General features: G+C 51.1%; 1 protein-coding gene across 1 annotated transcript in view; it reads right to left on the reverse strand.

Moving 5' to 3' along the window:
• The window catches only part of RASA3 (RAS p21 protein activator 3), a 118,271-nt gene extending 105,645 nt beyond the window's left edge, over nt 1-12,626 (reverse strand). Inside the window, exon 1 of the mRNA XM_045821568.1 lies at nt 12,486-12,626. Coding sequence (XP_045677524.1) covers nt 12,486-12,540 — 55 coding nt within the window. The 5' untranslated portion in view covers nt 12,541-12,626. The remainder of the gene's footprint in view (nt 1-12,485) is intronic.
• Nucleotides 12,627-20,752: the final 8,126 nt, after the last annotated feature.

The following is a 20,752-nucleotide window of genomic DNA, read 5'->3' on the forward strand; positions in this document are numbered from 1 at the left end:
GCACACAGAAATTTCCCAAACAGTTCTGAAATACTGTAGTTCACCAACAGTGCCACCACCACTTTTAGGCCATGGTGATGCTAAAGTCTTGGACTAGGTTCGAAAGCAAGAGACAGAGCTTCAGCGACCCATGAGCTCAGATGACTGTCTGCAGTCCCTGAGGAAGTAGTGACCCAACTCGCTGTTATGTGGCCCTCTTCACTGAAAATTAGCAGATATGGCCGACTTCAAAAACAACAACATTCTTACACGCACAGAACCAGCAGGTTCTGGTGCAGTTACCGACAAGAAAGCCGAACGGGGCAGGGGAGAGGGTGGCTCACGGAAGGGCGGGGGGCCGGGGTGGGGTGCCACTGCACCAGTGTCCCAAGAAATAAAAGGAAAAACAGGAGAAATACAGAACGCTAAATTATTACTGATTACAGTGAATAATGATCAGATGAACAAGAAATCAAAGACCAGGCTAATCCAAGGGACCAGACACCCAGCAGGCTCCCCGGTCTTCCCTCCTGACCGCTCCCCTCAGCTCTGGACTGAATGTCTGCTTGCCCGGGAAGGGCACGAGGAAGACAGAGAAGGCTTCCCTGAAAAGAACATCAGAGTATACTTCAAGAAACAAAATAAACAGAAAACCAAGAGGCTGAGCAAAAGCATAATGACAAGTGTTTTTTCTCTTCCCACACGACCCTTTATTTCCAGTCAGGACATGCATAAACACATTCTCGGGTCCAAATGCTGAAACCCTTTCTCCAAATACTTGACGCAGAGCTGAGCGGAGCAGGAAATGATGAACAGAGAAAGGAATGCCACAGATTCCAGATGGATGGAGCCAGCTGGGGGGGGCTCAGGAAGCTGCCGAGGTCTTCTGACCATCACCTCCCACAGTTTCTTAGGAAGTCATCGCCGTGTGACTACAATGGCGAGGGAACAGTGGAGCCGTCTGTTGTCCGCCCAGCTCCAAGGGAATACCCCAGGCAAGCCCCACCCGTTACAGGGAGGCACTGGCCAGGCTGCCAGGCTGGGGGCTCTCACAGAAGTAAGCTGGCTAGTTCCTGGGGTTTGCACCAATGAAGTCTGGTATACAACAAGTGCCTGCATACAGGCCCCCTCTGACTTTGCCCCAAGTTAACAAGTGGAAGGAATTTCTCATCAAAACCCACAGAATCATCCAAGGGTTGCCTTCCCTTTACTGACACCAGATCACGCTCCCTGGCCAGAGGGCAGACTTCCAGGGGGCAGGGTGGGCCACCTCCAGTCACTTCTAACCGAAACTCCAGCACCAGCGTTTGCAGTGGTTTCCTTTTCCCATTTTCCCTGGAATAACAACCCTCTCACCTGAATTCCAGCACATTCTACCCCTGGCACAGCCCAGCCCAGGGTCCTCAGAGCTGGTCAAAGACTGGGAACTCCCACCTGCCTACAGTCAACTGAGAGAACAGGCCAGACATTTGGGCCTTAAAAGTATATGGTTCCTGATTCAAATACAAAATATTAAAAAATCAAAAACAATTGCAGAAAAGCTCTCAAGCCATAGAAAGTAGAAAGGCCAATGTCCCAGCCATGGGGCCCCAGGGCAAGCAGCAGGGGCTCACCAAGCAGCTCGCAGGGCTCTCAGACTCAGGCGTCCCCAGACACACACCCAGAGGCCCCCGGGCACCAGGACTGCATGAGCGTGTGACTGTCTGCAGTGTCTCTGCAGCCTCCACCATGTCAGGAAGGCTTGCTTGAGAAACAGGAACTGTTTCCAATGCCACACATCTTCCTCTGGCACACAAGGCCTGTTCCTGGGGCCACGGATCTTAGCTACTGGGAAAGGGTCCGCAGAAGCTGCTGTGAGTCTCCCTTACACCTCCATCCCCACGTGTGCACACAGCACTGTGCACCTCTACCCCCGAAACAGGTCCCATGTGTGTTCACGTGTGTTACATGGTAGTGGCATGCATCTTGCATGCGCCACACATGTACACGTGTGCATGTGCATCTGTGTGCTTGTTTGTGTGATGTGCACGTATGTGCCTATGTGTGTGCACACACGAGAGCAGACCATGTAAGGGAAGTAATGATGGACACCTCCCTCCATCAACTAAACCCTCTGCTTCACAGAGAGTGGCCCCGAGGAAAGACTTTGAACACTTCGCTCCTCAGGGTGCATGCTGCCTAGAAGCCGGTCAGGGCTTACGGAGTGTGGGGTGTGTTTTCCATGTGAACATCCTATAAGCAGAATTTACTGCCTTTGAAACTCGCCCCCAATAAAGGAGATAAAATACCCAATTGTTTGATCCTAAGTTAAAAACCATTTATGGCAGCTGGCCCCAGGTCAGGTCAGCAGGGTCCCCTGAGAGGGCTGCGCCCGCCCAGGCCCCAGCGATCTGGAATTCCCCGCCCAGCCCCCATCCCGGAGGCCATGGGAAAACCAGCCCATCACGGCATCCTCTGCAGGCCTCTAACAAGAAGCCAGCTTGGCCAGGTCCCCTGGGGTCTTGCACACTGATGGCGTTTCTGGAACCAGTCCTTATTCCTGGATCTCTGCTAACAGCTCTGCACCGCAGTCTGACCCTAGCCTTGGAAAGCCCCCATTCGGCTGGGCTGACATAAACAGATGGCCCGAGGCTTGGGGGCCGGGGGCGAACCACCCTCCTGTAACCCCAGTTTTAACTGCCCCGCTCCACCCGCGTCCCTCTGGCCTGCCCTGCGCAGAGCCCTCATTGGAAGCACAGTCTCAGAAGTCGCTCAGGCGTTTCAGGCAGCTCAAGATACTCGGCTGGGAAGTGGGTCAGCAGGCTGGAAGCCCCCAGCTGGCCTGGCCTCTCAAGGGCCACAGGTTCATGAGAAAGCGTTGCTCTGCCGATAAGTCCCATAAATGTTCATTTAAAGGCACTGAGAAGGAGAAGGCCTGGGTGAGAAGTCAGCTATCTCCTGCTTGAGGAAGTGATTTGATACACACCCAGGAAGGCCGTTCCTTACTAACCACAGAAGCGCCTGAGCCTGGGTGATTATAAGTTCATCACAGGACAGCTCCGGCAGGCACAAACTCTCTCTGTGTGACCCTGGCAGGCCGCGGTGCAAGATCCAGACACAACAAGAGGAGCTGTCTCTCTGTCACTCGGCGCATCCACGGCTCCCTGCGCAATGCCTGACCTGGTGGAGTGAAATGCACAGCGTACCCAGAGTCAAACAAATTGGCTGTTCTGGTGCCTCCCAGCAATAGATTTTGAACCAAAAAGAGAAACCACAAGAGCTAAAAAGAAAAATGAAATCTTTTACCTCAGAAAAAAAGAAAACCACAAAACTTGAGCTGAAGAGAAGATCTGGGGGAAACATGTAGCGTCCTCAACTGTTTGATGGGCTTGGCTGTGTGGGGATCGCTGGAGGTCAGTCTCTGCGGCTTTTGTAACGACAAGGAAGGAGAAACTGGCCCTGACTCAAGCGGCCGGCACACAGATCACACCTAATTGGACCCATTTGGCAACGTCCAAAAACAACGTTCCAGAAAGAGATACACTAACAATTAGCATCCTCAGCCGTGATAAATGTCCGGAAGAATCCAGAAGCCTGAGCCAGTCCCAGAATCCTATCGGTCCCCAAGGACAGCTGGAGGGAAGACGGTTCTCAGGAAAGGCCTGGCGACTTGGTCGTCATCTGGGTCCCGGTCCTGGTGCGCTGGCGGTGGCTGAGGAGGAAGCACCAATGCGGCCAGGGCGCAGGGGGCTGCAGTCACCTGGTTAGGAACGCACCGTCACCCGATGGGCGTGTTTCATCCCATCCAAACTCAGGAGCCAAGACAACAGTTCTTTACACTTGGGAAAGTATTCAGTAACAAGAGCAGAAACAACGTGAAGAGGAAAAGTACAGGCACCAGTCATTCCTCAACTGACTCCGAAGGAGGGGCACTGTGCTCTGTCTCTGGAAAAGGCTCTGATTTACCGGGTAACCCTGCGTCCATCCTCCTGGGAGCACACGGACCCGTGACAACACGCTTCACACGCTGAGATGCAGCACGTACCAGCCATGCTCTCACACCAGCAGGCTGACCGCCCTCAGACTTACTTGAAAACTGGAACTAATGTCACATTTCAGGACAGACAGAACTGCGACCCTGGGACTCCAACCCTGCGTGCAGAAACACACCTAGTGTTTCCAGACACTCAAAGGACAAGGAATCGCTATCTTTGACCCGGCAGTCATCTTGATGATCCATCCTTTCCAGCAAGGATAAAAAAACAGTCAAGCCAAAAGCTCCCGGACACTCTGATCCCCTCGTAGGCTTAAGTGAGCCCTACCAACCCTCCCACGCAAACCGCTTCCTGGTTCCAGCCCGTGGAATCGGGAGGCACTCATCTCCTATTTCTAAGGAGTCCTGCCATGTTAACTGTTAATTTGGGAAGCTGCCTCACACTTAAAGGAAGGCATCGGATCCTCTGCTGCGGATGACACGACCTGAAGCTCCCAGCCACCGTGTCAGAGTTTCCTAAAAACAGCAGCTGGAGCGCCAAACCCGCTCAGCACATCAGAGCCGGCGCAAAGCCCCTCCCGGAGCCAGCCTGAGGCCCTCCACTCCGACGGCCGCCACTGCGCTCCGGCTCGGCTCGTTCACTCCCTCACTTCTGGCCGCTGCGGGCGGCCCTTCTCCCGGTGGCCCCTCTGCCATCGGTCCCACACTCTTCCTGCAGGGAGCGAGCCTTCCACACTCCAAGCAAATGATTTTATCTTCTGGGCCATGGTTCCTCTACAGAACATTGTTCTTTCCATTTTCCAAGCTGTTGTGTTGTTAAAGTCTCCGTTTACCTATCTATGTACAACAGTTCACATCCATGCATTCATGTCTTTACTTTTTTTGAAACAAACCTTGTATTTACTTGTTTCCCCTCTTCCTGATTTTTGGGAACCACCCTGCCTGGTTTCAGGAGCTGTAACCCACCACCACCACCACCCGCCCCCCACCCCATGGCTAAGGCTGAGTGAGAGACCTCCGGACCAGAAGCCACTAAGGAGACAAAGCTTATCTCCCTGGCAGGAGCGCTGCTTCTGCTCCTTGCCTGGCCCTCATTGCTAGGTCGGTTAGCCAATGCCCGGTAAGATCCCTCATGGGTGGGGCCATCTAAGACAGGCACGATCACGTGGGAAGGCCCTCAGGGAAGGACTTGGGGGGCTGTGCAAAAAGGGGGTGATCGCCCCTCACCCCTTGGCTTTGACAAAGCCTGAGTCCTCATTGTGCCTGCAAGAAGTCTCCAAATCTCTCGGCTGCCCTGTCTCCTCTGCCCGACTCAAGCCTGAAACAATGACAAGGGCCGGTGCAGCCCTGTGCTGGAAACGGTGGACTCCCCGGGGGGATTAGGCCTGAGAAAGAATATGTAAAATCCTGTGAAACCTGCTTTGCTGAGAATACTCTTAATTAGATTATAAAGGCCCGGGCAGGAAATGAGTTTAGTCTCTTAAGCTTTGTAACTTTTTAGGTGATAGACCCTGTCTCAGTGTGAGCCCTTTTAGTTCTTTGAATGTTATCTATCATTTGGTCCTCACTGCCAGACAATGATGAATAAGCTGTATCTGTATTCCTACCAAAAAAAAACTAATAAAAGCCTGTTCAGGCAGGGTGGTGGGGTGTTCTCCTCTTGAAAGAGTGGCCGTGCCGTCCCTTTTCCTCCACAGGACTCGGTAGTCCGTGTGAATTTCTCTCGTGTCTCGTCCATCCACAGCACCTCAGATACTGCTGGCCAGTATCTGCGTCACCTGATGGGCTTGGGTAGGTGTTTATCTCCACATCTGCACGTGCTTATCTGGCTTTTATTACTCTTTAAGAGATGATCTGAGATAAGACTTTTCTGTATTTTGCTTTTGTTTCAAGCTGAACCCTATGGAACTTCCCACCCGCTGTGTGGCCCAGCCAGGCTCTAACCCATTCCTTGGAACGCTGCATGATATTACACGCGGTGGAAGCACCATAACATAATCACCCTTCCAAATGCATATACTTCGTTTTCACTTCTGCTATTTGTTCATTTAACCCTGACTGTCGTGGTGCCATGGAATCCCTGTGCATCTCTACCTACCAGTCAATGTCAGAACGTTCGGGCACACTGTGAGCTCTTCATTTCCTGTGCCACGTAGAGACCCCACACCCTGACATGGGGATGCACAAAACTAGACAACCTGTGAGGATGCCCCCATCCCACCAAGCGCCAGGATCTTACACCTGCTCTCTCACCTTGTACTCTCCAGGGATTACCAGCACCTGCAGGACTCGACATCCAAGTCCCCACAAGGCCATTCATGTGCCCCACTCTACCCACTCAGAGCCAGATGCCTATCCACGCGCCTGACAGACCGCTCCAGCCAACCACCTCTGTCCCCCAAGGCCGCATGCACTGCACACTGCGTCATGTAGTGACTCCCTCCTTCTTCAAACTCTGCACCGCAAGTTTGAGGCTGCTTTTCCCCAGATGCCTCGTCTTACCCACCTGCAACTGCACAAAGTGCAGCTGCCTATATTTGTTTAGTGGAAACTCTAATTTGTTACAAGAGTAACATTAACAAATAGCTTTAAACTGGTGCCTCAAATCGTCGGTAAAGATCAAAGCAGTGGAAGTGCCTTTGTTCACACAAGGTCATTAAGCTCCCCCCAAAAGATTTTACTCTCCACTTTGACAAAGAGACTGAGGCAGAGCCTCGACTCAGGTGGTTAGAGCATCATGACCTAAGCCGAAAGATCACAGGTTCCGATTCCTGCACAGCACATGTGCCCAGGTTCCCAGTCAGGGTGCCTATAAGGAGCAACCGATCAATGCTTCCCTCCCTCCCTTCCCCTCTCTCTAAAATCAATCTTTAAGAAAACTTACACCCATGCACATCTTGCAACTAAGACACGATGCGCCAGTGCTCTCATTCCCCAAGTACCTTCAAGAAGGTGTGAGTTTTTACACACTCAAATGCCTCATTAGCTTCAGAGAACCTAAACATTTTCTACCAAATGCTATATCCCAGCCAACTGATTCCGTCTACAGGGCTGCCTCAGGGGCCCAGGTAGGGCTCACCTTTTCCTAAAGCACCTGGGCTGCCGATGGCCCTGCTCAGACAACCACCTCTGGATTGCTGTATTCTGCTCAAGACCCCATCTTCGAAACTTTCTTCCTCTCCAACTCCTACCCCAGCACCCCCTGACCAGTGTCCCAGAGCACCCAGGCCAGCATTCCCTGCAAAGTCAGCACTTCTCTTCTTCCTAGCCCTTCACTATCCCCACCCCAACCACCACCACCACTATTCAAATCCAAGATCACGGGCAACAAAAACATACAGTATTAAGTGATGAAGAGAACAAGAATGTTGGCATAGCACAAGGGTGGGTTCAAATCTCAGTTCCGCTCTTATTGTCTTGGTGACTGTGGGCAGATTATTCAAATTCTCTAAGTCCCCCTGCCTCAAAGTCAAAGTCATGGAGTTGTGAGAATTTAAGTTACAGTGAGACAACACACACAAACCAGACTCAGAGCGTCTGCATCCCTCCCACCCCCACACACTTGCACAGCAAACCCGCCCTCCCGCCCAGGCAAAACCTGGAGCCACAGGCTGAAATCACCCTTGGCCCTGCGCCCGGCTGCTCCCCAGGCTCAGCCCAGGTTCTGCACACTCGTCTTCAGGGGTTAAAAATAGCACAGGCAGCTAGCTGAGCTCGGTTAATAGAATATCCAGGTTAATTTTAGCATCAAAAAGCTCAAGAGAATATGAAAGCCCTGATGCCAAGAACACATGTGGCCAGTATGGCTGCTTCTTACACTGTCCAAGGCACACACACACTAACGTCACTGATGTCACTCTCTTAAATTCACAAAACGTTTTCTCTAGTTGAGAAAACAATTCCTTCTTAACCCCGTAAAGACACTACTACCACCGATAACTATTTTAACTTACTGAGCAGGACCCCCACCTCATCTGATCCTTACAGGACCCTGGGACAGTCACGATACTGCTCCCCATGGAAGACCTCAGGTTAAATACCACACTTTCAGCAGAGCGGACTTAGACCCCCGAGGTCCCAACCCCTGAGGTCCCATCTGCGCGCCACGTCCAGGCCGGCTGAACGGCCAAGGGGGGCCCAGACTAGGGACCCTAGCCACGGTTCCCCATTCTCCTCTCACTCCACGCCCTGCCTGAGGGACTTCCTACCCTGGTAGGGTTGTGTCTGCGACTAGGTGGAGGGAGGGCAGAGGCCAGGGCAGGCCCACACACAAAGCCACGTTTTACTGAATGGAAGGGACTGTCAGGTCCAAGGTGCTTACGCTGGACCCAGACTGCCCTCGCCCTTGTTGGTGGGCAAGCTCTAGTCTTTCACAGAAGGAACGGGGAAGCTCACACGGGGCCCACTGTGCACAAGAGAAGCGGCTGCACCAGATTCAAGGAGAAGGAAGGGAGAGACAGACGGGGCCAGAGGAAGACCTGCAGCTCAAGGAGCCAGGCGGAGTTTGGCCTCACAGAGGACACAGGTAACAGACCCAAACTGTACCGTCAGACGGAGAGCAAGCGTGCTCTGATATTTAACCTGATTTCCTTGCACTCTGAAGTGCAAGGCTTGAGAGAACACCTTTGTATGTTGCTCTTAATTGAACACATTTATCAAAATAAGATGACACTGAAAAGTGAATAGCAATGACTATGGAGAAGGAAAACATCACCGGGAAGTGAAGCTGCCTTGCAGTGCCCCAAGGAGCCCCAGTCCCACACAGCACTGCCCAGCAGAAGTGCTGTCATGGTGGGTGCTTCCCCTGTCGGTGACCACAGATCTCCAAGTGGCTTCCCTCCCAGTGCCGAAGTCCTGACTCATGGAAAGTAAGAAGAACACACTTCCTCAAAGTGTCATCTCATAGGAAGCACGTTCGGTTTACACAACATGAGACACTGGCATAAAAACAGGTAATAACTGGTACCAAAGACAATGTTTGAGATTGTTAAGTGTCCTGAAGGGCTATCCGAAATAACACTGCAGCCCTGGCTGGTGTGGCTCAGTGGATTGAGTGCCAGCCTGTGAACCAAAGAGTTGGTGGTTCGATTCCCAGTCAGGACATATGCCTGGGTTGCAGGCTGGGTGCCCAGTTGGGGGCATGCAGAAGACAACCACATCTTGATGTTTCTTTCCCTCTCTTTCTCCCTCCCTTCCCTGCTCTCTAAAAATAAATAAACAAAATATTTTTAAAAAAACACTGCAAGACTGAAGTGGGGAAAACAACATGTTCTTCAAGAGCCGGATTCAAAAGTTACAATAAAAAATACCTCACTTTTATTTGATACTTTCTTATATACTATCTCATTTGTAAAAGGTGGAAGGAAAAAGAAAGGGGAAGAGTTAAAAAAGAGATTTTTCCCCATTTCCCCCAACTTTAGCCTCTTAATGAAACCAAGTACCATCAAACTTTCCAAAACTTACCAAAACATTTAAGCTCTAAAGGCCAAGGCTCCCACACCTAAAAAACTCTTCATCTCCTCCAACGTGTTCTGCCCTTTTTCTTAGCAACAGCAATGATATTGCGTAGTGGTATAACTTCAGGGGGAATTTTTCATTTCGTCTTTTTCTGGGAGTGAGAAGGGCAGGCATTAACGTAAGCCTGAACAACGGTTTGTCTTATAAGCTCCCACCGGATGCAGGAGACAATAAGAGCCCAAATTTTGCAGATGGAAAAATGAGGCTCTGAAAGGGGAGGAGACTTGCCCTGGGTCATCTCATCTAGCAGGCCAGCAGCAGACATGGGGCGTGCGGCCAGCTAGCCTGGAGACAAGGCTCGGAGATGAATGGACCGCTCAGCCAGTGTCTCTCCGAAGGAGATGCATGTGACCTTGCATGCAGTGTCTCATGCACATCTGCCTCTCCTCCAAATCAACTACAGTGCCCCTCATCATCACGCCTTCAAGATCAGGGCATTCAGGCAAGTCAGAGACGAGACCGGTCGCAAACAGAGGACTAGGATAAGAAATGAGCACACCACCTCCCTCGGGATCATCATCAGCCTGTTCTACTAACAGGCTTTCCCTCAAGTGAAACAAAACTATGTCCCAAGCCGGCCCACTCACAGGTCACCTTCAGGGTCTCCAGCCCAGCTCAGGCTCTAACTCAGCAGCACAGCCTCATCCACTTCTGTGCTCAGAAGCAGGAGGAGGCCCTGCCTGTCCCATGTGAGGGCCATGGCTCCCTGCATGCCCCCAGCCACAAAGGCGAGACACAGAGGTCGCACCCCTGTAGTCCAGCATTGTAGGCAAAGTCCCTCCTCAGAGAAGAGAGACAATGGGCTTCTCAGAGCTGGAGCCACGTCCAGAGTTGGATAGCCAGTGCACAGGCATTTCTGCCTCCCTGCTATAGCTCCCAGACACAGGGGGCGGGCGGCGAGTGGGGGAGGCTCCAAGGCTCTAACAATACCCAGTCCCCACGTGGGGTTAGAGACGGCAGATGTTCCAGTCACTGCACTAATCCTCATCTGAGCCGGGTGTTTCTCTCGCTTGTTTAAAGTGGAGCACACAAGAGATGCCTAACCAAGCAGTGTCTTCTGACCCCCTTCTTCCACACCAGGCCCCTCTGTGTTGGGGTCCAGGGCCCTCCCAGGAGCGTGCACGTGACAGGCCAGTGGGGCTACTCCCCAGGACCTTCAGGTATCTCCTGGCCCTCCTGCTGCATGCACTGTGCCATTCTGGAAATAAACCAATGCTCTCTGCTCAACAAACCAACACTCTGCAAACCAGAGTGTCAGTCTGGCTGGCTGTGCTGGACCCAGCCCACCCCATCCCCAGACCCATTCCTGCCTGCTGCACCCAGAACCCTGGCACATTCCCCCACACCCTCACTCCAATGCCCCCACCTTCTCCTCTTGATTAAGGAAGAACCTCAAATCCTCCGGGGGGCAGCCCCCACCCAACTCACTGGACCCAGGCACTGAGTGAGGGCTGTTGCCTGAGGGAACCCTAGCAGAGGCACTTCCCCTGCCCCTACTTCAGGTGGAGTTCAACTCTGACACTCTCAGTGTGAGAGCCCAGCAGACTTCACCCAAGTAAACAAGAGAAGCCCTCTCCAGGCTGACTCCTCGAGGCTGAAGTGCTACCACATCCTATCTGTGGTGCTTCTGAGCCAAATATCAACAGCGTCTCAGCAATGATCCATAAACCAAAATAAAGCAGACAGGAAACAACATGCTGATTTAGGGTAGCTGGAATTCCTCGGGCAGCATCGAATGTCATCAACAACTGACACTTCAGCAGTCACTGGGTGCCTGGCTCTGTTCCCTGCGGCCCCTTTTCACAAGGGAATAGATGGGAATGTGGAGCACTCCCAGGGACAGGGATTTCAGTAGGCAAGACGGACCCTGAGGAGGACGGCACTCTGGGGCCTCAGAAGCCCTCTCCAACATGAACTGTCCTCTCACCCGGCACATTAATGGCATTCAGGTACCAGTCATTCCAGGCACCGATCTTGTTTTGAGGGGGGGAAAACTTGCACATCACCCTCCCAAGATAAAACAGAACTGGCAAAAAGCAAATCTCTCCAGATAAACCCAGGAAGTCCAGATATAGCCCTCCAGCCCACTCTAGAATCTGCATTTCATTTCCCTCCCCCAGCTCTTGAGTCCGGTGAGAAAGGCAGAATCCTCCGTGGTGACAGGGCCTGCCTGAATGGAAGGCCCTGGTGGCCAAAAACCTCCCTCGCCAATTCTCAATGGAAGGTGGGGGAGGGGTGGCTCCAGTGTTGCCCTGCCCTGACGGAGCGCTGGGCCAGAGTGAGCTCCACACGTTTATATGCACACACAAAAACATTCACCTACACAGATGTGTGCGCGCACAGAGACACATGCACACACAAAACACATACACGCACATCTACCCACACCGACGTGTGCACACACAGGCAACCAGTCCTCAGCCAGACCCAGCCCCATCCCCCTGGGGGAACATGTGGAAGAGCTTACACGTTCGAAGAAAAGGAAGTTTATGGGTGCAGTAGCTGAGGAGAGATGTCAAACCCTGAGATAGGTGGATTTGGCACCTGAAATACACGCATCCAGAGTCCCCACATATGCGCACACTCATGCACACTCTCCGCGGGGACTGGACCCGCGTCCTGCAACCCACCACTCCCTCCGTACAGGCGACCCCGCCTCCGACACTGCACCTCCAGGGACTTGGGGTCGCTTTCGGCGCAGAGGAGGTGCGGGGAGCTGAGTCTCCCGAAGCCTCCGGGCCGGCTCTGCCCAGTCACCGAGCTCTGGGAGAGGTGGGGAGGGGCCGTGGTTGGCGGACCCGCCGGTCCTTGAGGAGGTGGAGGGGGCGCAGCCAACTGACCGGCAGTCTCCAGGAGGTGGGAAGGGGGCGCAACCCGCGGACCAGCAGTCCCTGGGAGGTGAGGGAGGGACCTCAACCCCGGAGCGCTCATCTCCAGGAGCGTATTGGGGACCCGGAGGCGCCCGCCGCGAGACCTACGAAGACCCCGCTACCCATGCCGGCTCCCGGGCACCCACCGATCTTGATCTTCACGCTCTGGAAGACCCGGAGCCCCTCTTCCTCCACCGCCATGCTGATCGGAATTCGCGCGCTGAGCCCAGTGGAGTAGCCCAAGCCAGAGCGGCCGCGCAGTCCCGGCGCTCTGCACCCTACCCGGCTGCCGCCAGGTCTGGGGTGCCCCCGCCTCCCGGCTCCACCCTCGTGGCCGCCCATTGGTCCTGCTCAGCTCCCCATTGGTGGAGGGCCGGCAGAGGGGCAGAGCAGGACGGCTCCGCCCACAGTGAGACCCCAACTGCCTATTGGCCGAGTCCTGGAGAGGGGCAGGGTCTGTCTCAGAGGTGGGATAGGAAAAGACAGGGAAGGGGGTGACCATGACTAGGGTACAAGGAGTGCGGGACCTGAGGGGTATACAGGGATGGGGGCAGCGAGTGCAAGGTGGCAGGAGGGGTCAGGGAGTGGTGAGGCAGCGCAGAGGGGGCTGGGGGGGGGACTTGGTGGTTCGCGGGGAGGGGTGGGGGGAACCAGGCGGGTGGGGGAGCACCAGGTGGATGGGGGTGGGGTGGTGCTGTTTGCTGGGAGGACTGGACTGGGGTGGGGCAGGAACTGGGCCAAGTGCACTGCTGTCAGCTCTCACCCCCAGGCGTCTGCAGGGTCCCTTCCTCACTTCGTTTACTGGTCTATCTCAAGGTCCCGTCCTGACTTTCTCTCCACTTCCCTCCTCCCCTTTATCGTCATAGGGCCTTACACCACACACACACACACACACACACACACACACACACACACACCCTGCATATACCAAAATACAAGCTTAATGAAGATAGGGATCTGGTTTTTTCGCTACTTTACCCTCACTTTCTGAAAAAATAAAAACAAAATGCTTAAGTATGTGTTGAAAGACTGAAGAACCATTCTTGACCCACTTGAGCTTCTTTGCAGGTCCTCAATCATCTGCTTGCATTTAGCCTCTTGAGGCCTTCGTTGTGGTGTTTACTAGTGGTTTAACGGAGGTTAGGAAAGCCAGCTTCTTAGTTCAAACCTCAGCGTTGCTACCTCTAACTCTGGGACCTTGGGAGATTTCTGTAGTGTGTGCCGTCCAGACTCCTCCCCTTTGCCTCCAGCAGGATAACTACATAGCACCCCCAGCTCCTGAGCTATTCAGGGGATTGGCTGAGGCCTGTGTAGCAACTGCATTGTGGTTAAGCTGCTTCCCTGCACCATCCTTCTTCCCTCACATGCTCCTCGGACTTTTTTTCTGAGAACACTCCTGATAAAATCCTGCACGTAAATCTCTGCCTCAGAGTCTGCTTCCAGAGGAACCCAGCATAAGACAGTTGGGGCCAGGAGTGTCTAGAAGCAGCCCCCATGGTGCGGATTGAGAGCCAGATGCCCACTGGCACACGGCTGGAGGCACAGCAGCCTGCCGTGCTATGGCAGTGGTGACGGGAACAGAAGCCTGTGGAAGGAAACACCTGGCAGGTGCAGTGTCACAGGCACTGGAGAGTTTGGGAAGGCAGTGATTATTTGGACACTGGAATCGGGTTGCTGTTGCTGAGAGCAAAGCAATGAAAAAATCATCAATTTAAAGTATAGCAAAAAAGAGGGCTTTTTTGGTACCATGTAAAGACACTGTCATCTCCTGCAACCAGAAAACCAAGAACTCTGTGGATCAGAGCCAGGACTTAGTCATGAAGATAGCAGCACTCAGAAGAAAACTGAAAGCTCAACCCAAGGCAGGTTGCTGTACCAAAGTCAGGACACTGGTTGGGAAAACGGGAGACCCTGGAGCTTGGTGGAGGAAACTCTGGATTAACGCACTCAACAATCTTGAATCCCAGATTTCCCTGAATCTTCTGAATCTGAAGAGGGGTCTTGTTTCCCCATGTTAAAGGCTAGTGCTCTGTGTGCTTAAAGATGATGCAGAGACTTCTGCAAGGCAATACATACATCCCAGTGGTCTGCCTCCAGCTCACTTCTCCACAACATTTGCACAAGGGAGGAAGGTCCTGTCTGCAAAGGAGCTTCAGGATCTGGGAAAGCTGTGCCAGAGGGAGCTGGGAGAGTTCACTGCAGAACCAGGTCCAGAGAATGTGGGATTCAGAGGAGGCATAACATAAAGATATGGTCAGGTCAGAGTTTACTGACATGGGATTATTCAGCCATGATGCAGAATTTGGCACTCTGGCAAGTACCAAGTGCCGCTGGGATGGACTTTGGAAGTGTACAGAAATTGATGTCCCACACCAAATGAAGTGGAAATGCCAAATGGGCATGGCAGACAGCAGAGGAAGGCATCCAAATGCTCTGAGAAGAGCACGGAATAGTAAAAATACTCGTAAAATCAGGAAACCTGTGGTTGACAGGACACCGTTTGTGGAAGCGATGAGGAGTGTGCTGGTGAGGGCCTCAGCAGTGGCCGGCCACCGTAGCACTGGGCTGAGGGGAGGGGTGCTGTTACAGGGAATGTGGGGCTCCCTGAGAGCAATGAGGGTGATCGGATAGTGACATAATAGAGGCCAGGCAGTGACATTTGACCATCAGAAGTGAGGCAGATGCAATTATTGTAGTGAGCAGCGAGACTGGAGTGGCAGCCTGGGCACCCTAAACTGCAAAGAGGAATCAAAACGGTCAACGGAACACAGCCTCGGGTAGGACAGATTGCCAGCCAGCAAGAATATTGCTCAACTCGTACAATCAAAGGAAATCAATGATAGATATCAGGAAGCTGAAGAAAGTTGCTCCAATCAAATGTCACAATCCCTTGCCCAGTTTCCCAACACGAACCAGTTCTCATCCTCAGAAGCCACGGACTGGAGGAAAGGGCCTGGCTGCAAATGTATGTGGCAAAGATTCCCCCCGGGCTTCCCCCAAAGGGGCCTGTAGCCATTTTCTCAGGTGGAAATGGAAACATCACGATATTTTGAGGGCCATGGGGTTTGGCTTGAGTCAACACTGGTACCCAGAGACCTGAAGAGTCCTCATGCCCCTATTACATTGGGATTTGTGAGGTCCAGAAAAATTAATGAAGTCCTGGCCCAGGAATGGCTCACAGTGGGATCACTGGATCTGCTTACCCATCCAGGGATCATTTCCCCTGGAACTTAAGGTAAAACCGGTATGGACATATGTGACAGTTGTCAGAAGGCCCACATCGGCTTCCTGGTATGTGGGTTAAGAGTCATCCGAGCAGGAAAGGCCAAGTGGGGTGCCAAGGAGGAAAATCGAAAACAACAACACATTCTGGGAGAAAGACAGAGATGGAGACTGCCCGTAAGGCCTGATTGGCCCTGGCTGGTGTGGCTCAGTGGACTGAGCGCCGGCCTGCAAACCAAAGTCCGGTTCCCAGTCAGGGCATGTGCCTGGGTTGCAGGCCAGATCCCCAGTGGGGTGTGTGTGAGAGGCAACCACACACTGATGTTTCTCTCCCTCTCTTTCTCTCTCCTTTCCCCTCTGTCTAAAAATAAATCAATAAAATCTTAAAATAAAAGGGCCTAAAATTTCCTTTCATTCACCAGTCCTGCCTCTGATACCAATTAGGTCCTACCAGTTAGCATGACAGTGGACTACAAGCTCAGCCACACAGCGGCCCCCGTCGCAGTTGTATGCCAGCTGTGGTGCCTCTGCCAGGCCACATCAGCACAGCCTCTGGTCCTTATGTGTGGCCACGCAGCTGACAAATGCACTCTTCTCCATCCCGGAAAAGAAGGATAATCAAAACAGTTTCTATCACGTGGCATAGACTCTAGCACACACTTACACAGTCTTGCCCTATCAGGAGACCTAGAGCATCCGGACAGTCTGCAGAACATCGGTTTGGTTCTCTACATTGATGCCATTTTAATCAGCTGCATGAGCCAGAAGTTGGCAGTGCATCAGAAGCTTTGATAAGATATGTGTGCTGTCAGACACATGTGCTCAGAAGTTAGGAAATAAATTTATTAAATAAAAAAGATTCAGGAACTCCCCGCATCCGTGGGGCAAGGTGTTCTTGACGATGGGTTTCTCTTTCCTTCCAAGAAGCAGGGAGACCTGCCGATCTTACAAAAGAAAAATGCATATAATTTTGATTCATTCCCACTAGACAGCTATTGTTGTCATTTTTTAATCTGACAGTCTAAGGGAAAAGAGGTCAGTGCCCCTGACTAAATATCAATAGGTACCGTATGTTTTAAAATTCCCTGCAGCCCACAGATGTACCACAACACACTGGTTGAAAATTGTTGCCTTAGAAGTGTGACAATAGACAGGAAAATATTGAGGGATTAAAGGAAAGGATGAAAATTTCATAGAAAGTATCTATAATCTCTTTTGTTTATAACTCATTTACATTTTTTCTTTGATAGAATCCTATTCTGTGCCCCCAAAAATATTTCTTGAGGAGTGTCGGTCTATCAACAAGAGGATATTTCTTTATTGCTAAGACAGTGTCATTGATTGTTTATTATAAATATCAGAGAAATCTGCTTTCAAAGGATTTGAGTAACATAAAATAAATGACGAGTATGAAACCATAATTCTTAAAGAGTCCAAAAAATAGTATCATGGGAAGAAATTATTATATGAAACATCTACAGTAAACACAGCAATTGCAATGAATATAGAGCACAGCTTCCCAATAATCAAGGTGAAAAGGGCAAGATGGAGATGGGGTATTTCCCATGCTATGTTATTTAATAGAAGGAAGTGTATCAGTTTTTCAGAGAAGACAATATTTTGGCCAACTATACAATACAAAAATTTTCTAGATAGTTTTTTTCATTAAGGGTATTCAACAATTTAGGGAAGGTTGTTTTCAATCTCAAATGACTAACCTTTGCTGATACGCTCCCTATAGTTCCTGGCACACAGGAAAGGCTCAGCTAATACTTGTTGAAAGAATGTAGTGGTTTCTCCTATTGATCATGAAAAAGTTGGAAACAATAGTGCTAAAAGATAATTCTCTGATAAAATTTATCCAGGCATTTCAGAGCCAAAGAATATAGTTTTAGTGACCTGATAGGCTATGAGAGAAAGCATTGAGAGAATCTAGAGAAATGAATACTGTTTCTAAAATATTAGTTGTTTGTGCCACACAGAGGAAAGGAACCAAAGAGTGACCGTGTCCGCACCAAGGTTCCCCTTGGATGCTCGATGCCCGGATGCTCAGTACTGCCAGTAGGAAGGAGACCAGTGCTTAGGGTTCGAGCCAGCCCAGCCTCGCCACTGCAGTAAGACATCCGTAGACCTTACTAGTGCGTACAGGTCACTGCTTACGGTGTCTATGAGGGCCACACTGCTGACCCTCCAGGCAGATCAGGAGGGAATTGTGTGCCTAGAATTGTAAAGGAAGTGACATCACATCTGATTGGAAGCTCAGAAAACCACTGTGGTATTCTCCAGTGTCTCTCTTCTGCTGTGACAAATAAGAGGCCTCATGTTGGTGTGTGGTTCAGTGGGCTGAGCACCCGCTGTGAACCGAGGGGGTCACTGGTTTGAGTCCCGGTCTGGGCGCATGCCTGGGTTGTGGGCCAGGTCCCCGGCTGAATGTTTCTGTCATACATTGATGTTTCTCTCTTTCTTTCTTCCTCCCTTTCCCACTCTCTAAAAAGTTAATAAGTAAAATCTTTTTTTTAAAGAGACCTCATTTTGAAACTCAGAGATCAGATAGAAGCAGCTTCAACCCCTGAGTCACTACATGAAGGGCTGCTATACTGGGATCTGCATTTGTCTTTGTAACAGTGAGAAAGAAACGTCTGTTGTGTAAAGCCCAGAAGATCTGGGAATCATTGGCATAGCCCAAGCCCATCCTATCCTCATTAATAAAAAGGATTAATAGAATTTATATGGGATGCTGTTTGATTACTGTCAATGCCCCTGTCAATTTGAGTTAATGGTAAAATAACCATTAGATAAGTTTAGATATCTGATGGATTTACTTGTTGAAAACATTTGTGCAATGCCTTGATAGCCTAGTACAGAGAACATTTGCTCAAAATGGCTACTTGTTTTTATCACAACAAAGTATAATTGTTATTTTGACCCTAATTAGCAATGTATCAACATGATTTTTGAAGACACCCCTGAAATCAGCAATTAACAAGACTTTAAATTTTATCTTCTTAACTATGACAGGAAGGTATGTATTTTTTTCTTAAAATCTCCATCAAATTATTCCTGAAGGAGTTTCAAAGGAGAGGAGCACCCAATTCAGACCCTTGGGAAGGAGGGTCCACCATCAAGACTCTATGCTGACACTCGATTCTCACAGCAAAACCCCACACACGGCCTGGAAAGCCCTGAACCTGGCCCCCAGGCCTGCCTGTCCCAGAGACCGGACACCGGAAGAAACGCAGCCAGAAGCCCCAACTGGTCTTCAGCGTGGCCACAGCCAAGCAACCCAGACTTTGTCAGTGACCAGTAAGGGCCGTTCCTTTTGTAAAACAGTAGATTGAGAGACACAACATAACAGTAAAAAACTTTAAAAGGGCAAACGTGTACTTGTGTGCCCACCATTCTAACACAAGTATTTGTTTATTGTTGTTTCCTTCAAGGCTTATACAATTTTATGACATCAGAACACTCACTCACACGAGCTATGCAGCTGGCACTTAAATAACTGGAGAGGGTGCCTTTCCACAGCTCCCTCGGCCTGCAGGGGGTTCAGTTTGGATCGGTACAGCGAACAGACACAGAAGAGCACATCCGAAAGCAGATGTGGTCTCTAAGCACTCACTGCATGAACAACAGAAAGCCTGTTTCTAAGGGCGTGTTGGCTCTGGGAGACCGAAGACCCACCTTGTCACGGCCCTCGTCCCTGCGCGAAGTTTGCAGGGGTGGTGGCAGCTGGCTGAGGAGGACATCTGCCAGACTGTGAATCACAGGGCGTCCTGGGGACCACTGAGAGGCATACAGGTAAAGCTGGGGCTCAGAAGCAAACACAGCATCTGTCTGTGCACCTTAATTAATAAACTCCATTTAATGTTGCATATGATAGATGGTTCGCTGGCTGTGCTTTTATTATATTTCTTGTCTGTGATACCCCACTTAAACTCCTTTCTATTCCTTCCAAACAATTTAATGTGAACATAACTCTTCCCCCCAGATTACCTCTAAGTGTCTTTGACTGTGAAATGGGGTGAACAGTAGTGCCCAGGCACAGGACTGGGGACCCGAGAGTTGGCATGTGTCTTACGGTACAGCAATTAGGTCAGTGTGGAGCAGATCAGTCAGAGTCAGTTCTCAGTGGTTTCCTCAGCATCCCGCCCCCAGGGCAAGGGCGGGGCTCTTTCTTTTCTCTCTTGACCTTGCACTCCTGACCTTGCACGCCCTGCTGAGCACCTGGTAGACCGAAGCTGTCCTGTGACAAAAGCACCGGGCCTGGCGAAATACAGGAAGCACAGACACCAGCTCTGGCTCTGGGATCTCAGGATGTGGGTCCAAGGAGTCAGCTGCCTCCAGGTTCTTCCGGCTGGTCCCAAGCTCCACGACGCCCAGGGAGGGGGAGGCCTCTGGCGACCTGAGGGGATGTTAGGCCCATGTTTACACTGACATCCTTGCTCCCCTCTGTGAGAAGGAAATGTCCTTCAAAAGACTTTATGCACATAACACCACCAAAGCTTCCTGCAGCTTTATGCATGATGGCCAAAACGCAGACACCGCCTTCAACCTGCCCTTTGACAGGTAAATTTACTCAGCAACAAAAAGGGGAAATTGGGCCCACAACAAACCAGGGGGTCACAAGGGTGAATGAGGAGTGTCTGTTGTGTGCACCGAATGATTCCACTTACACAACATTCCCGAAATGGCAGAGCGTGGAGGAAGACATAGCGGTGGTCAGGGAAGGGGGCGGGGAGGTGGCTGTGGCTCTGACAAGGCAGCAGGAGGGGCCTGTGTCCTGACAGTGGTGGTAGCCACCCAAATCTGTCTGTGAGATAGAATGGCACGGATTTAGACACACACACACACACACACACACACACACACAAATGCATGTAAAACTGGTGCAATGGGAATAAGATCAGTGGATTGTCTTGGCGCACTCTCCTAGCCATGATCTTGTACCATAGTCTCCACAGTCATGCAAGATGTCATCATTAGAGGACACTGGGTAAAGGGTACCCAGTATCTGTAATTTTTTATAACTGCTTGGAAATGTATAGTTATCTCCAAAAAACTAAAGGACAATATGGAGGTAGGGACCAACTCACTGACTATTTATCTATCTCCTGCTGTTCTCATCATACAGCCCCACATGGGCCCACATCCTCTCCTGTGGGGAGACTGAAATCTGGCTACCCACAGGAAG

This window comes from Phyllostomus hastatus, unplaced genomic scaffold (assembly GCF_019186645.2).
Source record: "Phyllostomus hastatus isolate PE091 unplaced genomic scaffold, TTU_PhHast_1.1 phas_scaffold_46, whole genome shotgun sequence".
NCBI classification, from domain to species: domain Eukaryota; kingdom Metazoa; phylum Chordata; class Mammalia; order Chiroptera; family Phyllostomidae; genus Phyllostomus; species Phyllostomus hastatus.